This window comes from Martes martes (assembly GCF_963455335.1).
Source record: "Martes martes genome assembly, chromosome: 18".
NCBI lineage: Eukaryota > Metazoa > Chordata > Mammalia > Carnivora > Mustelidae > Martes > Martes martes.
This window is the reverse complement of record NC_137906.1, coordinates 21,152,428-21,176,871: the sequence shown is the minus strand read 5'-3', so window position 1 is coordinate 21,176,871 and position 24,444 is coordinate 21,152,428. Positions and strand designations below refer to the sequence as shown.

Here is a 24,444-nt window from a genome sequence, read left to right as displayed (position 1 = left end):
GGAAGTGAGAAGTGGCTGCTTTCTACCCACTCCCGACCCTGCTTGCCTCCCTCTGACCGCCCACCATTTGGGCTCTCTTGTTGGTAGGAACAAGTGGAAGCTGCCCGCAAGGATCTGGACCAAGCCAAGGAGGAGGTGTTCCGCCTACCCCAAGAGGAGGAGGAGGGGCCAGGGGCTGGGGATGAGGTTTCCTGTGGGACTGGTGGAGGCAGTCACCGGCGCAGTAAGAAGGCCAAGGCCCCTGAAAGGCCAGGGACTCGCGTCAGTGAGCGTCTTCGTGGAGCCCGGGCTGAGACTCAAGGGGCAAACCACACTCCTGTCACATCCACCCATCATACCCGCAGCACTTCCACAACCCCACGCTGCAGCCCTGCCAGGGAGAGAGTTCCCCGGCCAGCACCTAGGCCTCGACCCACTCCAGCTTCAGCTCCTGCTGTAATTCCTGCCCCAATCCCTGTTCCAATTCCTGCCCCGATCCCCATTTCAGCCCCAAATCCAATAACCATGCTTCCTGTTCATATCTTGCCTTCTCCCCCACTGCCTCCTTCACAGATTCCTCCCTCTTGTTCTTCTGCCTGTACCCCTCCCCCTGCCTGTACCCCTCCACCAGCTCATACACCACCTCCCACCCAAACTTCTCTCTCAACTCCTTCCTCCCCTCTCCTGCTTGGCCTACCTTCTGTGCCCGTCTCCCCCCCAGTCACCAACCTCTCCTTGGGCTTGGGGCCTGAGACAGAACTGTGTGCACAAGCATTGGCATCTACAGAGTCCCCGGAGCTGGCTGATTTGGCCAGTTCCGAGACATCCCCGCTTACTCTTGTGCCCCCTAAGGATCTGTTGCCAGTTGCTGTTGAGATCCTGCCTATATCAGAGAAGAACCTTTCTCTCGCCTCTTCTGCACCTAGCCCAACCCTGGAGGCTGACAGCGTCCCCAACGGTCAAGAGCAGGAAGTGCCAGAGCCTGCTGAGGGGACCGTCCTCACAGTGCTGCCTGACGGTGAGGAGGTGCCCCCGTGTCTGAGTGAGAGCAATGGGCTGGATCTCCCACCTTCAGGAGCATCTGATGAGCTACTTCCGGAGCCAGTGGAGGCTGACAAGAGCTCAGAAGAGCTGATGGAGGCCCAGACCCCAACCTCCAGCCCAGAGAAGCCACAGGAACTTGTTTCACCAGAGGTCGCAGCCCCATCAACCTCATCCTCCGCCACCTCCTCACCTGAGAGTCCTTCACCTGCCCGGCCCCCTCGGCGTCGCACCAGTGCCGATGTAGAAATTAGGGGTCAGGGGGCTGGTCGGCCAGGGCAGCCTCCAGGCCCCAAAGTGCTTCGCAAGCTGCCGGGACGGCTGGTGACCGTGGTTGAGGAGAAGGAATTGGTGAGGCGACGGCGACAGCAGCGGGGAACTGCCAGCACCCTAGTGCCTGGGGTGTCTGAGACTGGTGCCAGCCCGGGAAGCCCATCTGCCCGCAGCATGTCGGGGCCAGAATCCTCACCTCCTGCCAGTGGGCCCTGTGAAGCTGCTCCCCCATCCACACTGCCCACCCCAACCCAGCAGCCCTTCATAGCTCGCCGTCGCATTGAGCTGGGGGTGACTGGTGGGGGCAGCCCAGAGAATGGAGACGGGGCACTGCTTGCCATCACCCCTCCAGCTGTGAAACGTCGGAGGGGGAGGCCCCCCAAGAAGAACAGGTCTCCAGCAGATGTTGGGCGAGGGGTGGATGAGGTACCTTCATCCACCCCTAAGGGAAAAACCAATGGGGCTGACCCAGTCCCTGGGGCTGAGACCCTTATTGTGGCGGAGCCTGTCCTGGGACCCCAGCTTAGTCCTGGGCCCCAGCCTCTTGGAGCCCAGCCAGTTCACAGACCAGAGCCCATCATCCTATCACCTGTGGAGAAAAGAAGGCGTGGGCGGCCCCCTAAGGCACGAGATTTGCCCATTCCTGGGACCATTTCCTCTCCAGGGGATGGCAACTTAGAGAGCCGGACACAGCCACTCCCGCTACCACCTCCCCTGCCACCACTCCCACCACTCCTAGCCTGTCCCACTGCTACTGTCGCCAACACTGTCACCAATCTCACCATTTCAACATCCCCACCCAAGCGGAAGCGGGGCCGACCTCCCAAGAATCCACCATCACCTCGGCCCAGCCAGCTCCCTGTCTTGGACCGTGACAGCTCTTCTGTCCTTGAGAGCTGTGGATTGGGGAGGCGGCGGCAACCCCAGGGCCAGGGGGAGAGTGAGGGCAGTTCCTCGGACGAGGACGGGAGCCGCCCCCTCACCCGCCTGGCCCGCTTGCGGCTTGAAGCAGAGGGAATGCGGGGACGAAAGAGCGAAGGGTCCATGGTGGTGGCTGTAATTCAGGATGACCTGGATTTAGCAGATAGTGGGCCAGGCGGGTTAGAATTGACACCTCCCGTGGTCTCGCTAGCTCCAAAACTGCGCTCCACCCGCCTGCGTCCAGGGTCTCTAGTCCCCCCACTAGAGACTGAGAAGGTGCCTCGCAAACGGGCAGGGGCCCCAGTTGGCGGGGGTCCTGGGCTGGCAAAGCGGGGCCGCCTACAGCCTCCAAGTCCCCTGGGACCTGAGGGTTCAGTAGAGGAGTCTGAGGCTGAAGCCTCATGTGAGGAGGAGGAAGGGGATGGGACCCCACGACGCCGGCCTGGCCCCCGCCGACTTGGTGGGGCCACCAACCAAGGGGACCAGCGCATCCTGCGTAGCAGTGCCCCTCCCCATCTGGCTGGCCCTACCATTAGTCACAGAGGCCGCAAGGCCAAGACGTGAGTGGGCTGCCCCTCCACCTAGGCTTTCCGCCATGGCCCCTCTCCCTCCACAACCAGGCCTGACTCTGTTAACCACTACTTGAAGTCTTGAGGGGGAAAGCCTCCAGGGAGACATAGGGGCCCTCTCCCTTCTTTCCACCAAAGTAGGGGGTAGGCAACTGGTTGTCATGGAAATGGGGCTCTTCACATACCCCCTTCCCTTCCACCCCACATGGCTGGGCAGTGTTAAGGGTGGCAAGATAGTCTCTGTCCCCACCCCCTTGTACTTGATTCCCCAGCTATCTTTCACAGCCCCCCACCCTTAGGGGAAGGGGGAGGGGCTTCTCTCTACCATGAGTTTTTTTTTTTTTTCTTTTTTTTTTAAGAAGAAAAAATAATAAACTTAGTTTCTGTATGAGCATCCGCGTAAGGAGGCTTCTGATTTTCTGGTCTGGTGGAGGGTTGGGTGGGAACTTGGGCATCATTTTCTTCCTCTCGTTCTTGCCAAAACCCTAGTACCTGATATCTAACCCAGAATTATGTGTCTTTGAGGCAGAAATCCCGCAAGAGGAGGAAAGATTGGCAAATCTGATCTGGTAGGGTGCCTTTCCCTAAATTTTCAGTTTCGAGTCACTCCAACTCATACTTTTTCTCTCCTCCTATTCCTTTAGTTCCTGGACTTTCACTCAGAGCTCTCTGATGCCTCAGACTTTTCCCTGCTTTCACCCCTCTTGTTCAGGTGCTTTCACTCCTTTTCCAGAAGGCAGGCATCCTACCTTCAGTCGCTCCATTCCCCCCTCTTTGCTTTCCTCCATCTAGCCAAACTAGTTTGAGTCAGCCACACCCCTTTCTGAGCTCCTGGGGCCTTTTGGGTGGTGGCTGGCCACCCAACCCCACCCCCGGGCTTGGCTTGGAGACCTGAGTCAGCTCCATCTCCACCCAAGCCAAATCAAACCAGAGGCAGGAGCCGAAACTCGCAGTCCCTCGAGGCCCATAGCCAGGTAAGAGCCCCTGTTCGTTTTTACATTTTCTTTGGTCTCAACTCCCTAGACCTCCTTGCATTCTCCCCCTAATGACTGTGTCTATGTTCACCACATCATCAGTTCTTTCCTCATATCCCCTCTCCTGCAGCTTTGTGGCAGAGAGTCTTTGTGCTCTGCTTATCTTACCTCCTTTCACACTAACCTTTGTTGCTTGTGTTCAGAGAACTGCAAATGGCTCCATTTTGTATAGGATGTAGGGGGATGGTTGGAGATGAGGGTGGAAAGGTGGTTTGATGCCACAGATCAGAGGAGCTGAGAAGTTAGGGAGATGAGAGATGATTAAGCAGGGCATCATTATGCAGGTTTCTGTGTGGGTTATGAGGTCATGGTGTTAACTGAATATATTGGGTGGCCTGGGTTAAAATGGAGAAAAGAGGTAGCAGGGAGTCAGCATAGCAAAGGAGGCCCAATTTGGGGAGGTATGGTTTTTCTGATGTTCAGCTTCCTCAGCTAAGAAGAAAGCTTAGATGGGTCCTTTCCCTCTGCTTTCTCCCATCTCTGTTCTCATCCACTCTGTTTTCACATGAGACAGCTGCTGTGCTTGAAGTGGGGTAGCAGGACTCAGGGTGCCATTTCATGAGCCCTCCTTAATATTCACGAGCAGCTTCTGAGGGACTTCCGAAAATGTTAAGACCCTTTGAAATACAGTTTAAAATAACTGATTTGTGGAGTCTGATTCCTACCAGCTTTTGAGATTCTGTGTTTCTCCTGCTTGTCAGCGTGCACCTGTCATTTTGTTTTTCCCTACTTGTCAAAACAGTTAAGTAATACAGATAATGCTACTGTTCGTGCCAGCTTGCCTTTAAACACTCAGAATCTTAGCCTGAGAAAAAAGGATTCCGGCCGAACGTTTCCTCTCTTGGTCTGTGAGTCATGAGAGGAATTCCCCAGTAAGGCAGCATTCCTGAATGTTGGGCTAGGTCACAAGGACACATCAGAGAGAGGGGCGGAGTCTGACCAACCCAGGCCAATGGCTCAGTTGGGCTTACAAGTACCTTGACTGTCGCCCACAGGTGATGGAGGACGAGGAGAAGGCAGTGGACACCTTGGTGAGCAACATGGAAGCTGCTCATCCTCCATCCCCCGTCCGCTGCTGCTGGCTCCGCCTCCGCTACTTGGCAGCTGCTAGCATTATCTGTGGCTGCTCTTGCCTGGGAGTCGTGGCCCTTGTGTTTGCCATCAAGGTGAGGAGTGCAATTCCTATGGGAGCAAAGGGGTGGGTGTAGTTAGGTGATGGTTTAGTGTATTTGATCTATGTACACTGATCACACAGCTGCTAAGTACTTGTCACAGCTTGGCTCTGGGCCTGGTGTCAGAAATAAGACATGCTTCTGGCCCGCAAAGTGCCCACAGTCTAATGAAAGAGAGAGCTGTGAAAATGGGTAATTAATGGAATGTAGCTCATCAGTATTGTGATGGAGGATACACAAGGTATTCTGGAAGCAAGGGAGGATATATATGTGTGATTACATACCTGTGTATATAGAGTAGGTGACAGGAAAGTAACTTTAAAGGATGAGTGACTAAGGGTTGAAAGGGCATTCCAGGTAAAGGGAGCAGTGTGTACAAAGGCCTGGGCTCTTAGTTCCCCATGACTGGACCAGTGAGGGTGACAGATGAAGCCAGAGGGCCCAGATTCCCAAGGGCCTCCCAATGCTGTGCTTCGAGTTTAAACTTTATCTTGAAAGTACTGGGCGGGGGCACCTGGGAGGCTCAGTGGGTTAAGCCTCTGCCTTCGGCTCAGGTCATGATCTCAGGGTCCTGGGATCAAGCCCCGAATTGGGCTCTCTGCTCAGTGGGGAGCCTGCTTCCTCCTCTCTCTCTGCCTGCCTCTCTGCCTACTTGTGATCTCTGTCAAATAAATAAATAAAATCTTTAAAAAAAGAAAGCACTGGGGAGTACTTTAAAGAGTTTTTGCAGAAGAGAGTGACATGGTCATGTTTGTGTTCTAAGGCCTACATGGAGAGTGGGTTGGAAGGGGCAGGAATGGTGGCAGTTGAGCAGTGATTAGAGTAATCTATAGCAGTCGGGAAGAAGCTGTGGGGTTTTTGAGAGGGCTCCACCATTTCCAAACACCTAACCAAAACTGCACGTTTACCTTTTTTTTTTTTTTTAAGATTTTATTTATTTATTTGACAGAGACAGAGAGGGAACACAAGCCCAGGGAGTGGGAGAGGGAGAAGCAGGCTTCCCACTGAGCAGGGAGCCCGAGGTGGGGCTGGATCCCAGGACTCTGGGATCATGACCTGAGCCTAAGGCAGGCGCTTAATGACTGAGCCACCCAGGGCGCCCCCACATGCACCTTTTGAAAGGCCACACAGGCTAACTTAAATGTCACATGGGAATTTTCTCAATCCTGGTTTTATTTTAATAATCAGAAACTGTATTCTTATGATCTTGAGACTTTCTGGCTTCATCAGATCAAAATCATAAAAAGAATCCTTAATAAAATGATGAGGCCCATTGGGCTAATGAGAAGGGGGTGGTGTTTGGCTGGATGGGAGGGAAAGACTCCAAGATATCTCTTGGTTTCTTGCCAAGGATTCCAAATTCTGAATGAATGTGGGATGAGTAGAAAAGGATTGGGGATAAAAGGTTTGAAAAGTACTTTCCCATATGTGATCTTGTGAGCTAACAACGGCTACTTGGAAAAGTACACAGAGCTGAGTGGAAACCTTATTTTGTAGATGAGGCATGAGAAATAGACATTGGAAAGGGAAAAGACATTTTATTTCAGGGGGTTTGGGGGTCAGGTTTTGAGCCATTACAAGGATGGAGGATTGGTGTGGGGCAGTGGGCACTTTGGGGAAGAAGCAGGGGAAGAACCTAACCAAAAACCTGCCCCCGCAGGCGGAAGAGCGGCATAAGGCAGGCCGGTTCGAGGAGGCAGTCCACTGGGGGGCCCGGGCCCGGAACTTCATCCTGGCCAGCTTTGCCGTCTGGTTTGCTGTCCTCATTCTAGGCCCCCTGCTTCTGTGGCTGCTCTCCTATGCCATCGCCCAGGCTGAGTGACCCTGGGTGGCCTCTGCTGAGAGTCAGCAAGACCTCCTGGATCCTGCAGTGCAGCATTGCTAGCGTCTGAGGCCAGCAGTGGTCCTTCCTGGCTGGAAGGATGATGCTTCTCTCAAAAGGCTTTGGAAGAGCTCTTCTAGACCTTTCTAAAAGGAGGCAGCAGCTAAAACCGTTGAGGGGAGGCCAGCCTGCTCTGTTTTTTCAGTGCCCACCATCCCCTATTTCCCCCAGCCTGCTACATCCTAGGGGCCTCGACCCAGAGGTAGGGTTGAAGACCAGGCCTGATTTTATTAGAGTTTGTTTTGTAATAAAAATCTTTTTTAGTGGTGAAATGCTCCTGTCTTAATTGTTGTTCCCCTACTTTCCCCTGGCCCTTGGCGAGAGCCAGACCGACATCTGACTGATGGCAAGTCTGCATTTTCCCTTACTTAGGAACTGCAAGAGGATTTTTCTTCTTTTTTCCTTCTGGAAGTTTCCCTTCTTGGAAAGACCCCAGCTTCTCCCTTGCACATCAACAGAGAGCCCCTGCGGCCAGATAGGAAGAGGAGCAGCTGCTCCTATATTTATGGAGTGCTTCCTATATTCCAAGCTGTGTTCTTAAGCACTTTCTGTTACTTAACTCCTTCACCCCTCACAGCCACTCAGTAAGAGTGTTTTCACTCATTTCATTTTATAGTTGAGGAAGCTGGCACCCAGGGTTATACAGCTAGTGAGATGCTGAGCTGGCATTGAACTCAGAGGCTTTGGTTCCAGAGTTGAGAGAGGAATGAAAGGGATGGCGGCAGCAGGTGAATTTCTGCCCTGGATGTGAAACTCTGTAGGATTATCATGAATTTTTATATCCTTTATCTTGGGCCCTCCCAGTAATATTTTAAACACATTTTACACCTGATCTTAACCAAAAGGCTGAGAAGCGATTAAACATATTTCAAATTGTGAAGCATATCATATATACAGGAAAATATCCAAAAGGAATACATAGCTTTTAAGTTAACACAAAGCCAACATCTGAAAACCATCATTCAGTCAAGAAATTGAACATTGAGAGCACTCCACAACCTCCTTTAGACCCCTCCCAATCACTACTCCTTCCTTTCTTCCCACAGATACCTAGCATTCTGACTTCTAACAGTGGAGTTTAGTTTTGCCTGCATTTGAACACTATATAGATGGAGTCCTATGTATTCTTTTTATGTTTGACTTCTATGACTTAATATTGTTGGTGAGATTCATCAATATTCGGTGTAGCTGTAGTTGTCATCATACTGTAGAGTATTCCATTATATGACTTTGTTAACGGTTTAGCCATTATCTGTTGGTGAACTTTTGAGATGATTCCATTCGGGGGATATTATGAATCTTGCTACTATGGACATTCTTATACATGTCTCTTAGAGTACATGCACCCTGGGAACTGAATTTTTGGGCTATTTCACCATAATTCAGAGACCAGCAGAGCACCTAAAGGAATTAAAGTTGCACACTGAAGAGAGAGGTTTATTTTTTTTTTAAGATTTTATTTATTTATTTGACAGACAGAGATCACAAGTAGGCAGAGAGGCAGGCAGAGAGAGAGGAAGGGAAGCAGGCTCCCTGCTGAGCAGAGAGCCCGATGCGGGGCTCGATCCCAGGACCCTGGGATCATGACCCGAGCCGAAGGCAGAGGCTTTAACCCACTGAGCCACCCAGGCGCCCCAAGAGAGAGGTTTAAAGGGGAAGATGGTTGTCTTCAATGTTCAAAGTGCTCCGGGAAAGAAAAGTGAAGAGTATCCATTGCTGGTCCCAGAGGTTAGAGTTACAACACTGGGTAGAAGCCATACCTAGGGCAGTGGCTCTCAATCAGCTTCATAGCAGAACCACTTGGGGAGCTTTAAAAGGTACTTGTGCCTGGACTTCAGTCCTACAGATGTCGATTGAATCGGTGTAAAGTGCCGCCTGCCTGGGCACATTTTAGAGAGACTTCTTTATTTTTTTTTAGGTCTTGCTATTTTTAAACTCAATTTTGAAAAATTTCAAACCTACTGAACAATAAAAGAATAGTACAATGAACTCATGTGTGCTCTTCACCTAGGTTTATAATTTTTCACACGTTTGTTTTACCACGTTTCACGTTTACCACGTGTTTCACCACATTTGTTTTAAGATCTTTCTAAATACACATATTGTTGGGGCGCCTGGGTGGCTCAGTGGGTTAAAGCCTCTGCCTTCGGCTCAGGTCATGATTCCAGGGTTCTGGGATCGAGCCCCGCATCAGGCTCTCTGCTCAGCAGGGAGCCTGCTCCCCGCTCTCTCAGCCTGCCTCCTCTGCGTACTCGTGATCTCTGTCAAATAAATAAATAAAATCTTTAAAAAAATAAATAAATACACATATTGCTATTGCAGGGCCATTTGAGAATAAGCAGAAGGCCCTTCATTCCTAAATTCTCTCTCTCTCTTTTTTTTTTAAGATTTTACTTATTTGACAGATCACAAGCAGGCAGAGAGAAAGGAAGGAAAGCAGGCTCCCTGCCAAGCAGAGAGCCCGACACGGGGCTCAATCCCAGGACCCTGAGATCATGACCCGAGCCGAAGGCAGAGGCCTTAACCCACTGAGCCACCCAGGCGCCCCATTCCTAAATTCTTATTTACAGTTTTTAGTGTCAGTATGGTCTCAGATTGTTTTATAGTTCAATTTGTTTTATCCATTACTGTCGTCCTTCTTAAAATACTTGGTTGAGGTATAATTTACATGAAGTAAAGTGCACAGATCTTAAGTGTGTGGCTTGGTGAATGTTTCATATAAACCCATCTGTATAATCACCACCTACGTGAATAGAACATTTCTAGCACATTAGAAGTCTCCCTCGTGGCCCTCTCTGTCTCATTATTCTTTTTGTTTCTGATTTTGACCAGTGGAAATTGCATCAGCCTGGTTCTTTTGTCCTGATAAGTCCCCACATTTCTTCACTTGCTTTCTGGCACAAATTATTCCAGGCTCATCTTACACTTTCTCTGCTCCAGCCTGGGAATTGGTCATTTCTTCCCAGGAATCCTGGTTCCTTGAACTGGGGCCTGTCACTTTGAAATCAGTATCTAAACTAGCGGTGCTCATTCTCCTGAGATGTGACTGCTTCTAGGCCCTTTCAGAGGTTAGAGCTAGAAAATATCTATTTTTAAATCTATGTTTAAAATTATACCTCCAATTTCAATCAGTCATAAGATTCTCTCTCCTTTTCCCATCTCAAATTCCATAGTCCCATATTAAGAACCTTGGCTGCCAAATACATCAATATGTTTATTCATTTGCAAATATATATAAATATAAAAATATATTCACTTGCTCAATTTCTGAATAATCCTATTATAATACCAAACGATAAGCCTACTAAGTCAAGTTCAAGTTTTCTTTGCAATTATTTTGTCTTTAGATTGGTGGTATAAAGTCAAAGTACTCTGTTAAAAAGTTAATTGGATTCGTTTTTCTCTTATATGGTTGTGATCCCAAAGTGACATTTCTAAGATAATTGTTAGAAGAGTAAATGAATTCATTCTGTGCCTCTTTTGCTAGAACAGGATCTCCACAAGGGTAAGGACGCCCTCTGCCCCCGCCTCCCGCCCCGCCCCGCCGCTGATAGTTTAGCGTTTAGACGCTCGGCAGATATTTATTGAATGAATGCCAGGGTTGAGCTGTGCACTGAAAGTCTTAAGAAGTAAGTCGCTCCTGGCAATATCTCAATTCGCCAGACTTAGAACAGAGTGTGATACTCCCCAAGGCTTATGGGAGGCGGTAGTAGACGACTAGGAAAATGTATAACCCCAGATGGTGAGCACGAGGGCTTTGGAGGTATTCAAGAATCCGAGCAGCCGGAGGACTAAGAAGCCACTTCTGGTTGACGGGCCGTGGTTCGTCCAAGTCCACACCAGGTGGCAAGTTGGGGTCCAAGCTGCGAGCTCCGAGCGTTTTAAGAGCTGGAGGCGGCCCCTGAAAGCATACACTTTGGACCAGGCTGCCAATTTTAAAAAGAGCGGATTTGGACAGTGATGCTAGGAAGGGAATGAGGGAGTCATCCCCAAGTCAGCGAACCGGAGGCGCAGCAACTCCCGCGTCCTACATACCCAGAAGCCACGCTTCCGGGTAAACCTAACTTCCGGGTCCCGTTCCCGGCCGCCAACCCTACTAGACAACACGCCCTTCGCCCCCGTCGTCCCTTGCAGATGCTGTGCGCTAATTGGCTGCACCTGAAGCCCCGCCCCAGCGTCTCTGCCTTTGGTAACTCCGAGCTCTAACGCCCGAGCCAACCTCGAGACTCTCCGCTTCCTATTGGACTGCAAATTCCCAATCGGAAGGGTTTTTGAACAACAGTTTTCAAGCGCCGCTGGCCATTGGCGGACAGGATGGGGGCGGGGTTTGGGGGTCGTTGCCGGCGCCGCCCGGGCGTAAGGTAAGGGACTAGAGGCGAACCCCGCGATAGAGCGGCTTCGCTTCGACCCTGGCTTCTCTCTCCTCCCCCGCGGGTGAGCCTGCGCGAGACCCCGCGCCCCCTCCCAGTGCCCGCCCAAGTGCGCCTGCGCAGCAACAGCCACCTGCCAGTGTGCCCCTTCCCTTTTTCCTCCGCACCTTTTCCCTTCCCCTCCCCCGCCCCCCTCCCTGCCCTGACACCCCTCCCGCCCCCTAGGCCCTTTCGTGGGGTCTCCCCAGCCCTGATCCTTCCCCCACCCCGTCCCCATCCCCGAGGATCCTGGCGCCCCAGCCGCAAGGGCTGCGCCTCCGCGAGCCGCGATGTGCGTCCTCCCAGAGCCTGTGGGCCTCACTGCCCTCACTGCCCTCCGTTTCCCCCACACAGGCCCCCACCACCTTCAGAATGACACTGGACGTGGGGCCGGAGGATGAGCTGCCCGACTGGGCCGCGGCCAAGGAGTTTTACCAGAAGTACGACCCTAAGGACGTCATTGGCAGGTGAGGCTTAAGCCAGGGAAACAGAGGTCCGGAGAGGTCGGGCCAGAACACACGGTTCCATCTGAGGGCTGGATAATTCTTTTTTTAAAGATTACTTATTTATTTATTTGACAGAGAGAGAGAGAGATATCACAAGTAGGCAGAGGGAGAGGGGGAAGCAGGCTCCCCGCCAAGCGGAGAGCCCGATGCGGGACTCGATTTTAGGACCCCGAGATCATGACCTGAGCCTAAGGCAGAGGCTTAACCCACTGAGCCACCCAGGCGCCCCTGGATAGTTCCAAATGGGAAAGAACAGTGGTTAGTGGAGGACCATTTGGGGACTTAAGTCTTTGTCTGGGTCAATCCCCATTTCTTCCACATTCACTCATTTATGTGTTCAACAGACATAGTTAAAGCAACGAAGGTCTGCCAGACACAAAGCTAAACACAGGGAGCGTAGAAGAGATACTTATGCCTTGGAGAAGAAGCAACTGAGACACATGAGCATTCAAGTAGTATCAGGTTGTGGGATGGGGCTCAAAAAACCACAGCGTTCCACAAGGGGTGATCTTTGGGTCTTGAAGGATGAGTAGTGGTTCAGCATGCAGAAAATAGAAGGAAGGCCTCACCTGTAGAGACAGTGGCGGGTACACTTATTCATCCAAGGTTTCCTAAGCACGTACAGTGTGCTAGGTGCACTGTGTGAGACACTGGGGATACAAGTCTCACATGTTTTCTGTTCTCCTGGAGTTTGTATTCCAGTGGTAGAGACAGACAGTAAACACAAAAACAAGACAACGGTCATCATCTGCTCAGGTGAGGGGATGAGAGTAATTAACGGGGCTGATGCTTGAAGGATGGGCATGAACAGGAGGATATATTTGGGGCAGAGGGAACAGCACATACAAAGGCACAGGCAAGAAGAGGCCTATTTTAAAGCAATAGGCAGATGATCATGGTGACTGGGGTGTAGTAAGAGTGGGACAAGGTGGAGGAGATGAAGTTGGAGAGGTAAATAGAGGCCTTATGCCATGATAAAGAATTTCAGTTTTATTCTAGTGGAACTGATGGTTTCAAACAGGGTAGTTAAATTAACATGGTCTCATTTATATTTCTGTGATCTGGGGGCTAGGAACTCAGCCTTTCTGTGCCTCAGTTTTGCCATTTAGATTGGGAATAAAAATAGACCCTACCTTGTAGGTTGCTGTGAGGATGGGAAGAATTAATATGATAGTCTTAGAACACTTCTGGCACATGGTAAATATGTTACTACATTTAAAAAAGATCGTTCTGACTCTTGTGTAGAAAATGGATAGGAGGGGAACAAGAATGGATGTGTGGAGACCAGGTAGGAAGCTGTTGATTGATTCAGGCAAGAGATGGTGGTGGTTTAGATTTGCATGGTGGTGGTAGAGATGGGGAGAAGTGGGTAGATTGAGGTGATGATTTGAAGAGAGACTGATAGAGTTTCCTGAGAGACCAGATATGGGCCATAAGAAGAAGAGAAGGAGATAGGAATAATGTCTAAGGTTTGGGTTTGAGTGCCTGAGTGCCATTTTCTGAAATGAGGAAGGCCAAGGAGGATCGGATTGCCGGGAGGGCCGAGCAAGTCAAGAGTTCAGCTTTGGAAACGTGAAGTTTGAGATATCCAACTGGAGCTGTCAAGTGGGTACATGTCTCTGCAGCTCGAGACAGAGCTGTGATAGAGCAATCAGTTTGGGAGGCAGTAGCATATACATAGTAGCTGGTGAGAAAATATATGGAAAGAAGTGAAAGGGGCCAAGCTCAGGCCTTGGGGCATGTCACCATTAAGGAGTTAGAAAAGGAGGATTCAGCAAGGGAGACTAAGGAGATAGCATCTTTGAGTTAGAAATAAAAACAGGAAAAGAATGTGCTTCTAGAAGGCTGGCATGGTCTGCTGTGATCAGTGCTTCTGAGGCCAGGAAAGCAGAAAGGGCTGACTATTAGATTTGTTCAGACTCCTTTCAGATATCACATGCAGATGTTAAAAAGGCCTTTGGGATCAGGAATTCTGGAAAGGAATCAAGACTTGAGGCAGTGCGGTGGGAGCCATTTGTACAACTGGTACTTAAATCGCCCAGGACAGGACGGTCATCAGGGGGAAAGGGTATCTGGAAAAGAAGAGAGCTGACATCCAAGTCCTAAACTGATGAGGGGTTTCAGGACCAGGTAAGGGAGGATTCACTGAGGCTAGGAGAGCCCTTAGGGAAGAACAACGGTTCCACTGACATGGGGTGCAGAGAGATCAGTTTTGGAGAAAGCAGGTCAGGGAATAGGGTTCGTTAGCCTCTCATTCCAGCATTACTGTAGCAGCAGCATCCCTGGTCTCTGTCTTTTCCTTGTGTTTCTCCTGCACAGTAAATTACCTGCACACTCTCACTAAATGAGTTCCCAAAGTGCCAGTTTCTTCATGTATGAAATCTTCATGTCTGAAGTCTTCATGTCTGAAGCCTTAAAAGAGCTTGCTGCGTTCTAGAAATTGGTGATAAGTTCTAAGTCACTGAAGCAAAGATTGAATAGCAGGGACATAGCCAAAAATGAGGCTGCAAAGAAACTGAGACCATTTGGTGAAGGCCTTGAATGACAGGTGAAGGAACTGGGATTTTACTTCTATCTTGCAGGTAATAGGGAGGCAGTATGGAGAGAATACAGTGTTGAGTGTCCTCCATAGTTAACTGTATAAGGTTGAAATTATCAGGGCTCACTTAAAAAGAGCACAGTTGCTGTAGGGGTCCCGCTGAGGAATGAGGGCATGCTTAGAGCTTAGTTGAGAATTTAAGCTGGAAAGGTTTTAAGCAGGAATGACATAATTGGGGCGGTCATTCTGGAAGCAGTATGGTGGATGGGTTGCGTGGCCGAGGTTGGCAGCAGGGAGATTAGTGAGGAGGCCATTATGGCTATGGGAGTGGAGTACTAGGAAGCGGATTTGAGAAACACACCAGAAGGAGTGGACTGGTTGGATGTGGTAGCTTGTGAAAGAAAGGGGAATGCCAAGAATCCTACTAAGATTTCTAGTTCGGGAGTCTGATTGAATGGCATTACTGTTAATGGGGGAATTAAAACTGTCAAGTGGCAAAGAGTAAGACAATAGGAACTGGTGAGCACTGTAGCAGCTGGAAGGTTCTTGTCCCACTTAAGACGGGAATTCAGATTTGAAAAGAACAGCTCACTGACCAAACATAACACATCTGTGGGCTGTGTTTGGTGGGAGGGTCAGTGGTTTAGATCTCTTGATGGAACCAGAGATGTGGGTGACAGGCATTCTAAGCAAAAGGAGTTATGTAAGAGCAAAGGAAGCCGTGAAGGGCAGCCAGGGAACGAGCACAAGAAACGTGGTGTGAGGTCCGGTCTTAGATTCGTACTTAGCCTGAGGTACTTGTAGGATCATAAGGAATTGGCGACAGTTTCCAAGCCAGGAAGTACATGTCTAGGACTTTCTCTTCACCATGCCAAATGGACTTTTCTTCTTCTACCTTGTGGCATTTGACACTTCTTCAAGTTGATGCTGTCCACACTTCAGAGCCCGCAAAGTGGAAGTCCAGAGACCTGATGTCAGTGGGTCACTTGGAGGTTAATTAGTGGCACATTTGGGACCTACACCAAGGTCTCCTGATTCACAACTTTGTTCTCCAGTCAATGGTCTGCTGTTTATTTGGAGCCTCTTACACTTGAGGTATTGTAGGAGAACTTTGGGATTTGGAAGGGGTAATCAAGGGAAGTGTGAGTAAAATTTGGAGGGAGCCTTAGATCATTTCTTCTTGCTTTCTCCTTGTGGGGTTCCGGGAGAAGGGGCAGGTTCTGGGGCTCAGTGTGGAAAGGACCTCCCTAAGCTTCTCCATGCAGGGAGTGGCTGAGGCTGGATTCGAACCCAGCACCCCGCCTGCCTTCCCTGTGAGCTTTGTGTTGCATCTTGCTGGGTACTCACATGGCTTGCTGAGGCTACTGTGAAGCTGCCGTAGGCCAGGGTGAGCCGCGGCAGGCTGCCTTATTGTCCAGATGGGGCTTCAGAATACGGTGCAGTGGGTACGAGGATGGCGAGGCTCCACTCTGTGTGGAAATGAGAGAGCAGGAGGCCCTGACGCGTGTGTGGTCTGACTCTGGCAGAGGAGTGAGCTCCGTGGTGCGCCGTTGTGTTCATCGAGCCACTGGCCACGAGTTTGCGGTGAAGATCATGGAGGTGACAGCTGAGCGGCTGAGTCCTGAACAGCTAGAGGAGGTGCGAGAAGCCACGCGGCGAGAGACGCACATCCTTCGCCAGGTCGCCGGCCACCCCCACATCAGTGAGGCTGCGTTCCCCGCTCCCATTAGCCGACAGCCACCTCCCGCCGGCCCTGCCCACAGCCCATTCCCCCCAGCACTGCCTCCACACCTCTGCTCCCTTCATCATGGCTCTGCTCCACCTCACAGTGTGGCCAGCCTTTGGGTCCCTACTAACTCCTTTTGGTTCTCCTTCCTTCCCAGTAACAGCCCACTGCCACCTCGGGGTGGAACGCCCCTTTAACTTGCACCTGCTCCTTTCCATCTCCGTATCTCTGCCTTTCTGCCTCTTTCCCAGTCACTCTCATCGATTCCTACGAGTCTTCTAGCTTCATGTTCCTGGTGTTTGACCTGTGAGTATCTCCCTGCCCTGATCTGAGAAGCATCCTCCTCCCCTCTATGCACGGCCCCAGCCTGACAGCGCAGTGGGCTAAGATTACCCTGCTCACACCTTCCCATGGGCCCGTGGCCCAGGCCCCTCTCCCTGGGTGCCCTGAGGAGGCGAGTTCTTCCAGAGTGCTCATGACCAGCCAGTTAAAAAGGGTTTCCGTGACCCCCAGGCTCATTGTCCCAGTCCCCCGTGGTTATAAGATCAGCAGGGAAGACTGAAGAGCTGAATACTTATCGACAGATTCTTGCTCCCCTGTCTCTTGCTGTGAACACCCTACTTGGTGTCTGTCTCTGCCCATTGGTTCATTTCCTGGGCAGTCTGAATCCGAGTGTGAGATGTTCTACAATATAGTGTAAACCAGTGCAAAGGCACTTCAGAAGAGTGGTTTGAATAACAAATAATTAAGAGAGACCCCTGGAAAAATTTCACAAAGTCTTCATACAGAAATGACCCTCTGCAAAAGGTGGGGGGGGGTAGGAAGCATCTGTCCCCTCATCATGCAGCTCTGCAGAACAGTTGCATGCCCCCAGACAACACCTGACTTCGAGGGTCGACGCAGAGTTGCAGTTATAAACTTGGTTTTCGAAAGACAAGATAAAAATAAGATCCTGCCCAACTTTTTTGCCATTATTACCTGTGAAATTTTGGTCCATGATCTAAAGAGATTCACTTTAGAGGGTCCTCTTTGAATATAATGAGTCTCATATAATGAGGACCTCCTGTAAATTGCTGCCGCAAGAAGGTTCTTATTCTTGCTAACACAGCAGCCATGGCATGGCGCGTGTATTTTGACTGCCAAACCCTGGGCCAAACTGCCCCTGGCATCCAGTTCACTCTTGGGGCACTCTGATCACTCAAAAAAAACCAAAGAGGACTCTCTCTTCCCTGGCCTCTTCCATGGTATTTTCTATGAGCACTGGCTTATTTTTCCCAGCCCCCATGTAAGGTACACCTACCTCCCAACCCCTCCTGTCCCTTAGGATGCGGAAGGGAGAGCTGTTTGACTATCTCACAGAGAAGGTGGCCCTCTCGGAAAAGGAAACCAGGTAATGACTTGAGCCTGTGGCCCGTGGGGTGACCGGGGGCAGGGTGGGGTAAGGAGAAACAGATGAGGAGACTGCGCCTCCCCCAGGTCCATCATGAGGTCTCTGCTGGAAGCAGTGAGCTTTCTTCACGCCAACAACATTGTGCACCGAGACCTGAAGCCCGAGAATATTCTCCTAGATGACAATATGCAGATCCGACTTTCAGATTTTGGGTTCTCCTGCCACTTGGAACCTGGCGAGAAGCTCCGAGGTGAGGGGGCCTGGCACCCTAAGAGGCTTGGGAGGGAAGGAGGCCCAGGCCTGAGGCTAGTTAGCTGGGTCTGACAACCGAGTACCCACGTATCAAGAAAAAGGGAGAAGTCGGGGCGCCTGGGTGGCTCAGTGGGTTAGGGCCTCTGCCTTCGGCTCGGGTCATGGTCCCGGGGTCCTGGGATCGAGCCCCACATCAGGCTCTCTGCTCGGCGGGGAGCCTGCTTCCTCCTCTCTCTCCGCCTGCTTGTGATCTCTGCCTGTTAAATAAATAAATGAAATCTTTCAAAAAAAAAAAAGGGGGGAGAAGTCAGTGAGCACTTGCCAAGTACTTTCTGTGTGCAGAGCCTCGTGTGCATCTGAGTGGGCTTCCCGGTCTGTGCGGGGGAGGGGACAGAGACAGGTGTGCAGGTCATGGGACACAGCCAGGCAAGGGACCATGCAGGGGAAGCCAGGATGGAGGAGCGCCTGATTCATCTGGAGGGACCTACGGAAGGAGGGGTCTCCAGAGCTGGGCCTGTCCCCTGAGGAAGAAGGTGGTGGAGGGGTGGGGGTGGGCGTGGATAACAGGCCTCAGCTGCATGTTTGGGTTTTGGTACAGATAGGATGGCAGTGTGCTGCTTAGGTGCTAGGAAGAGCCCCATGTGGCCAGAATGTGCTGCTCCCTGGTGCATTGGGACTCACCCTGTGTGACACCATTGTATCACCATTGTGACAGAGATATTTTTAGTGCAAATGGAAGACTTCACAAAGTCTGACTGTGAACTCCATAGAGCTGTTAACATTGTACTTTCTGTTCCTCATTGGCTTCGCACTGTGCTATTAACAGCTGACGTTCACTGGCACCGCACTAAGCCTTTATATGGCTGGGTTCTCTAGATCCTCTTGACTGCTCTTTGAGATAGTGTCTGGATCACCATTTGATAAATGGGCTTAAAGAGGTGAGGGGACTTGACCACAGTCAGGTAGCTGGGACTGGGACTTGAACAGTCTGACTCCAGAGCTCATGTTCATAATGTATGGACTTAACATGTTTGTCTTGTGGATGCTGTGCTTTGTTTCCCTTTGGGCTTCTCCATACACTTTTTCCCATTCTGGAACCATCTTTGCTCCTGCCCCACACCACCCTTGCCTTTGGCTTTAGGAATTCAGGTTTCTCTTTAAAGCTCCAGGTTAGGTTAGATCCCCTGCTTTCTCTTCTTCTCCCTTCAGGACACACCTCTTACTCTATTATTTCTTGTTTGCTTTTGGGTAGACAGCTTGGTAAGGGCACATCTAATTTCACCAGTGTTTAGTATGGTGCCTGGTACATGGTGGGCATTCTTCAATACTTTTGGTGGGAATGAATTACCCAGAAGAGTCAGACCTATTAAGCTCTCCTGGAAGTATGGCACAGAACACAGTTGGGCAGTTGCCAAGATGGAAGATTTGGTGCCTGAAGCAGAAGCAGCTACATATAACAGGCTTGGATCAAGTCGTGGAGGGCTCTGTGTTGCAGGAGACTAGACTTGAGCCCAGGGCCATATTGGGGGGAGGGAAGGATTTTAAATGAGGGACTTACCTAGTGTGTGCCTAAGAAATCCCATAGTCCCACTCGTTCTCCTTGGGTTTGAGTGCTGATTCCACTATATAGAATAGCGATCATAGGAGGAGGAATCCATTGGGGCAGAAAGGAACATAGAAAAGTGAAGATTTGTTTTCCGTCTGTATTATGTATGTAAAAACGTGATAAAAGGCTGTGTAAGGGGTGGGTGGGTGGGTTGGAGGTGCCAAAAGATATGGTGGGGTAGGACCTTGAAGTCAGTCCAAAGATCAGATTTTCCCAGGAAGGCCACAAGGAACCTTGGTGGGCACTTGAGTTGTTCAGCAGGGATGGGGCTAGGTGAGCCCTCAGTGGAGGGTGGGCAGGAGCAGAATGGGAACCCTTACGGCCCTGGCAGTGTGGGTGCTCAAGCAGAGGTCTGGAGTTAGGGACCCTTGAAGGAGCTGGCGGCATCCATCAATCTCAGCCTTCTCTCCCCAGAGTTGTGTGGGACCCCAGGGTACCTAGCACCAGAGATCCTTAAATGCTCCATGGATGAGACCCACCCCGGCTACGGCAAGGAGGTCGACCTGTGAGTTTCTGGTCTCCCCGCCTCCCCCCTTCTCTGTGTCCCATCGTTCACACACCTGCCTGGCACCTAGTTCTGCCTGACTCCACTTTCTCCCCCAGTTGGGCCTGCGGCGTGATCTTGTTCACACTCCTGGCTGGCTCACCACCATTCTGGCACCGCCGCCAGATCCTGATGTTACGCATGATCATGGAGGGCCAGTACCAGTTCAGCTCGCCCGAGTGGGATGACCGTTCCAACACGGTCAAAGACCTGGTGAGCCAAGGCCATGAGCGGGCTGGGGAGGAGGCCCAAGCACTGCCTCTCACTCTCTGGCATTCCCCCTAGATCTCCAAGCTGCTCCAAGTGGACCCTGAGGAGCGCCTGACAGCGGAGCAGGCCCTGCAGCACCCGTTCTTTGAGCGCTGTGAAGGCAGCCAGCCGTGGAACCTCACGCCCCGCCAGCGGTTCCGGGTAAGCCTGCGAGCTTCGGGGTTGCGCCTGCTCCTCTGCACTGTGATCTTTCTCCTTTGGTGGCTACTGCACTGGAGTTCACACGCCCCCCCCCCCCCAGGTGGCAGTGTGGACCGTGCTTGCTGCGGGACGCGTGGCCTTAAGCATCCAGCGTGTCCGGCCACTGACCAAGAGCGCACTGCTGAGGGACCCTTACGCGCTGCGGCCTGTGCGGCGCCTCATCGACAGCTGTGCCTTCCGGCTCTATGGGCACTGGGTGAAGAAGGGGGAGCAACAGAATCGTGCCGCCCTCTTCCAGCACCAGCCCCCCGGGCCTTTTCCCATCACGGGCCCTGAAGAGGAGGGGGACTCTGCTGCTATCCCTGAGGAGGACGCTGTGCTGGCGCTGGGCTAGCACTTTGGGCCCGGGGACCCCAGAGTGTAGGACTCTCCAGAAGGAGGACTTTTATCATTCCAGCCCTTCTGGGCTTTGGCCTCGGGCCTTGCCCCTCAGGCTGGCCAGGGCCACCACTGCTTGTATTACCATGAAGAGCATCCGTGTACCCCTGCCCCCACCAGCCAGGGCTTTGGGGTTGGAGCGGAGGAGGAAGGCAGCCACTCGCAACACCATGCCTTGCCTCGTCTGTGCTGCTTCTGCTGCATTTGCAATAAAATCTGCACGCCAGAGGGAGCCGGTGCCCAGTGTCTGGTGTCCGGCTTTGGCACGGCTTTGGCACTCTGCAGGTGCTCGGGAGTAGGGCGGGGATGGGGCTGCCCTGCCCCAGGCCTTTATTGGGGAAAATGCGGGGGGTCACTTGGTCTTGTTCTTGCCTTTGCCAGAAGGTGGCTGGAAGGGCCGCTCTAGGGTGGTTAGCTTGCTGCTAAGCCGTTCCTCGCTGGCCTGGAGCTGCTCCTCCATCAGCTGTTGGAGCTGCCTCAGCTCCTTGTTCATCTGGGTCCTGATGTAGGCTTGCAGGCTGGAGACCTGGCCTGCTGGGACAGGGAAGAAGGGGCAAGTCAGCAGAGATGCTGTGCCGCTACACAGGTGGCAGTGTAGCTTTATTTCAGGGAAGGCCAGCTATAACCCTTCCGTGGGGAGAGGTGGGGGAGCTGGCCAGCCTGGATCCTCTGGGTTGCCGATCAGCAGATAGCTCCTGCCTCACCCCCAGCACTCTTATTACCTGTTTGTCACCTTGGACTTCTGCATAAGGAAGCATTTGGAGAAAGGACACTGTGCCTAAAACAGACCTGAAGTCCTGATGTGGTCTAAACCCTTCATTTTATACCTGCCCAAAGTCATGGAGGACCCTAACCCATCCTCACTTGGCTCTGGCTCCGGCTCTGGCTGGACCCCTGTTTCTGGTTCCTCTTGCGGGCTGACGCCCTGCTCCACCTCCTCGCTGCCTTTCTCTGCAGGCCAGAAGCAGGAAGAGCCTTCAGCCCCAGCCCCAGCCCCAGCCCCAGCCCCAGCCCCAACCCCAGCCCCAACCCCAGCCTCAGCATTCTTCCTTACCTGTCTCCTCCTCTGGCAAGAGCTTGGGGGGCTGTAGCCCCATGTAAGTCAAAGACAGATCCAGTCGCACCTGGGAAGGAGGAGGAGGGAGGCTGAGAGGAGGACATCTGCACTGAGTGAAAGGGGGAGGTGAAGGGCGGCCTCTGTACCTGGGGCGTGAAGACGTATTTGTAGAGCTTAAAGTGGCGAAAGTAGGTGTTGACCACATAATCTGCCAGCGCCAGCAGCTGTTCCTCCCTAAAGAGGTTGATACTGAAGGGGGGCCGCTGTGGGGATGATTGGGAGTGAGAGGACCGACCACCTCCAGGAACCCTGACCTCTTCTCCAGGTGCCCAGCCATGGAGGAACAGGGAGAGCCCCCTGCAGCCTTCAGAGGAAGATGAGGGTGATGAGTGTGCGAGAGGACAGGAGACTGGGCTAGACCTTATCTGTGGGAGACCGAAGATCTCGTTTCAGGGGAACTGACCCTGACTCCGTGGCAAAAAAGGACACTGATGAAGTAGCGGTAACATTCCTCCACGTTGCCCAAGGGGGTTGCTGGGAGGGAAAGCAAGATGTAACAAGTGAGTCCCCTCCCAGATAGTCATTCATCTCACTCACTCACCAGCTACCTTACTGAGCATGAGCTTTGGAAGTGAACAACTTTAAGTCCTTGTTTCATTAACTCACTCAACAGATAGCAGGCACAATGCACTGTTCTAGGCACTGAACAAGACAGATGAGATCCTGCCCTTAAGTAACATACAATAAAACAAAAAATACGGAATTTCGGCTCTTGTTAAACATCCCGCAGGATATCAGTTCCCGGAATAAAGTAGGAGGTGAAGGAGGAGCTATTTTACAAGCATTATCTCTATATTTGTGTGTATTACCTACAGTATTCCTCAGAACAATCTCATAAAGTTGGTGCTGTCTATAAGGAAATGGATGGTTTCAAAGCTGAAATAACTTGTGCATGATAATGCTGCTTGTAATGACAGAACAAAGATTCCAGGTGGTAATCCACTACTGCTTCCCGTGGTCCCTTGTGCCATCCCAGCCTCCACTGTCCCCTGGGCTCAAACCCTTCGGTAGCCTCCACCTCTCACCAACACAGGCCTTATGAAGATCTTGGAGCAGGGCACAAGCTGTTGATGTCTGTTCCAGTGAGAAGCCCTGCTGACGGCAGAAGATGAGTGCATGGGAGAAGAGGTCTAGGGTGATGGCCTCCTTCAGGCTTTGCTCAGGACAGCTTAGCCCCAAGAGCTCAGCTAGCACCCTTGGGAGGGAGACAGGAAGGAAGGACTGAGGCAGCCCCTTCACCACCCCACACTGGTGCATCACGTGCTCTGGAGCTGGGCATCCATGCCTTCCCAGCCCAGCCCCCTTAGCCTTCCCCAGGAGCCAGCTCTTCTGCTCTTCCCTGTCCCATCCCCATACTCCCTCATCTCCTCAGTGTTGACTGTCTTCTCCAGTCTGTGCATGGAATGGATATCCAGGTACTTCCTGTCGTAAGAAAAGAGGAGAATAGGTGTTGGTGGCCATCAGGCATTAGTCTCATGACAGGGCTGTGATGGTTAGAGCATTGGACTGGGAACCAGGAGACCTCAGCTTGAGGGTTTGCCCTTCTACTACCCTCACTGAGCAAGTCACTTCCTCCCTGGGTGTACCTTTCTCCATCTTTAAATGAGGGATATGGTATAAAAGAACTCTTAGGATTCTCTTCATTTATAAAGCTGAGGATTAGGTAACTTGAGTTCTTGGATCTGCCACTCCCCACGGCGTCAGTGTCTCCGTTTATACAATGCTCCGTAGCAGTCAATATTGCATTTACATCCGTAGTCTTCTTCCCACCCTCCCTCTTTGGACTGGGGAGGCAGGAAGGCTGGAGATCTAGTCATCTTGAATAATTGTAGTTTCCTCATCTATCAAATGGGGGAATGCCCCAGCTGTCTGACAGGACTGTTGGGGAGGAATAACGCAAGCTTAAAGTGTAACTTTTCCCCAAGAATGTTCACACTCACCACATGCAGATCCGGGGGTGGGGCAACGGAGGCTGCGGAGAGAAAACGGATTGGGCAGGCGGAGCTTTGCCGTCCCTGGCCCCAGTCCCTGACCCATCTGGAATCTCCAGCGGGCCTAATAACCTGCTAACTTGCCTTCTCATTTTAAGGATTGTGTACGAGCAACGCTGGCAGGCCAGGCTTCGGTAGGCCCTAAGTACTATTCATGAACATTAAACAATCGGAGTCACGCACCCCTGCCTCTTCACCAAGGCACCCAGAAAACATCTGGAACGTTAATAAACATAACGACGGGTGACGCCCTGCCGGGGAGCCCTTTTACAAACATTCATGAGCGGACCACTCTGTCCCGCCCTCACCGGGAACAAGTTGGCTGCAGGATCATCATCCGCTTCTACCGAGGCCGTGGTTCTGGACCCGGTCCTCACACCTGTTACCATCCGCGTGACGGACCCATCCACTGAGCTGAGGTCCTTCTGGGATTCCCGCTGCAGCTCTGAGGGCTGTTCACGCTCCGACTGTATCTTCAGGGCCGTGAATTGGCTGGACTTCTGGCGGATCATCTCGTCGCTCTTCCTAGGCGCGGGATCACCACAGGCTGTGTCCCGCCGAGGTCCTGGGAACGCCGGTTCTCGGGCAGTGATTGTCAAGTCCTCCCTCCAGCGACGCCTCAGCCAATCTACGCCGCAGAGAGG

At 51.7% G+C, this 24,444-nt stretch overlaps 3 protein-coding genes across 12 annotated transcripts in view; 2 read left to right on the top strand and 1 right to left on the bottom strand.

The window, feature by feature from the left end:
• The window catches only part of SRCAP (Snf2 related CREBBP activator protein), a 32,463-nt gene extending 29,289 nt beyond the window's left edge, over positions 1–3,174 (top strand). For both annotated transcript variants that reach the window (XM_080830788.1, XM_080830789.1), the window contains exon 33: positions 88–3,174. In XM_080830788.1, coding sequence (XP_080686914.1) covers positions 88–2,778 — 2,691 coding nt within the window. In that variant the 3' untranslated portion in view covers positions 2,779–3,174. The remainder of the gene's footprint in view (positions 1–87) is intronic.
• On the top strand, positions 1,873–22,491 carry LOC308359620 (phosphorylase b kinase gamma catalytic chain, liver/testis isoform). Of its 9 annotated transcripts, XM_080830798.1 has the most exons (11): positions 3,285–3,757; positions 4,813–4,983; positions 11,635–11,747; positions 15,852–16,027; positions 16,303–16,357; positions 17,376–17,441; positions 17,528–17,691; positions 19,714–19,804; positions 19,903–20,056; positions 20,129–20,254; positions 20,355–22,491. In XM_080830798.1, exons 2-11 carry the CDS (start codon positions 4,816–4,818, stop codon positions 20,646–20,648), a joined length of 1,407 nt encoding a protein of 468 aa, XP_080686924.1. In that variant the 5' UTR covers positions 3,285–3,757; positions 4,813–4,815; the 3' UTR covers positions 20,649–22,491. The 9 variants fall into 9 exon arrangements, with proteins under 9 accessions (XP_080686922.1, XP_080686924.1, XP_080686923.1 ...); XM_080830791.1 differs by lacking the exons at positions 3,285–3,757; positions 4,813–4,983 and adding an exon at positions 11,006–11,232; XM_080830790.1 differs by lacking the exons at positions 3,285–3,757; positions 4,813–4,983 and adding an exon at positions 11,224–11,305.
• On the bottom strand, positions 21,045–24,312 carry CFAP119 (cilia and flagella associated protein 119; the record flags this gene model as incomplete). Its single annotated transcript, XM_080830799.1, has 9 exons — positions 21,045–21,223; positions 21,557–21,643; positions 21,747–21,816; positions 21,896–22,012; positions 22,213–22,283; positions 22,835–23,004; positions 23,166–23,231; positions 23,750–23,781; positions 24,109–24,312. The coding sequence occupies 9 exons, from the start codon at positions 24,310–24,312 to the stop codon at positions 21,045–21,047; spliced, it is 996 nt and encodes a 331-aa protein (XP_080686925.1).
• Between the last annotated feature and the right edge of the window lie 132 nt (positions 24,313–24,444).

What these genes read in the sequence shown, in the direction of transcription:
- LOC308359620 (XM_080830798.1), top strand. Translation starts at nt 4,816, where the DNA reads ATGGAGGACGAGGAGAAGGCAGTGGACACCTTGGTGAGCAACATGGAA. An exon ending in CGCCGGCCACCCCCACATCA is followed by an intron (nt 16,028 to 16,302) that starts GTGAGGCTGCGT and finishes CCTCTTTCCCAG; the next exon opens with TCACTCTCATCGATTCCTAC. An exon ending in ACCTGGCGAGAAGCTCCGAG is followed by an intron (nt 17,692 to 19,713) that starts GTGAGGGGGCCT and finishes TTCTCTCCCCAG; the next exon opens with AGTTGTGTGGGACCCCAGGG.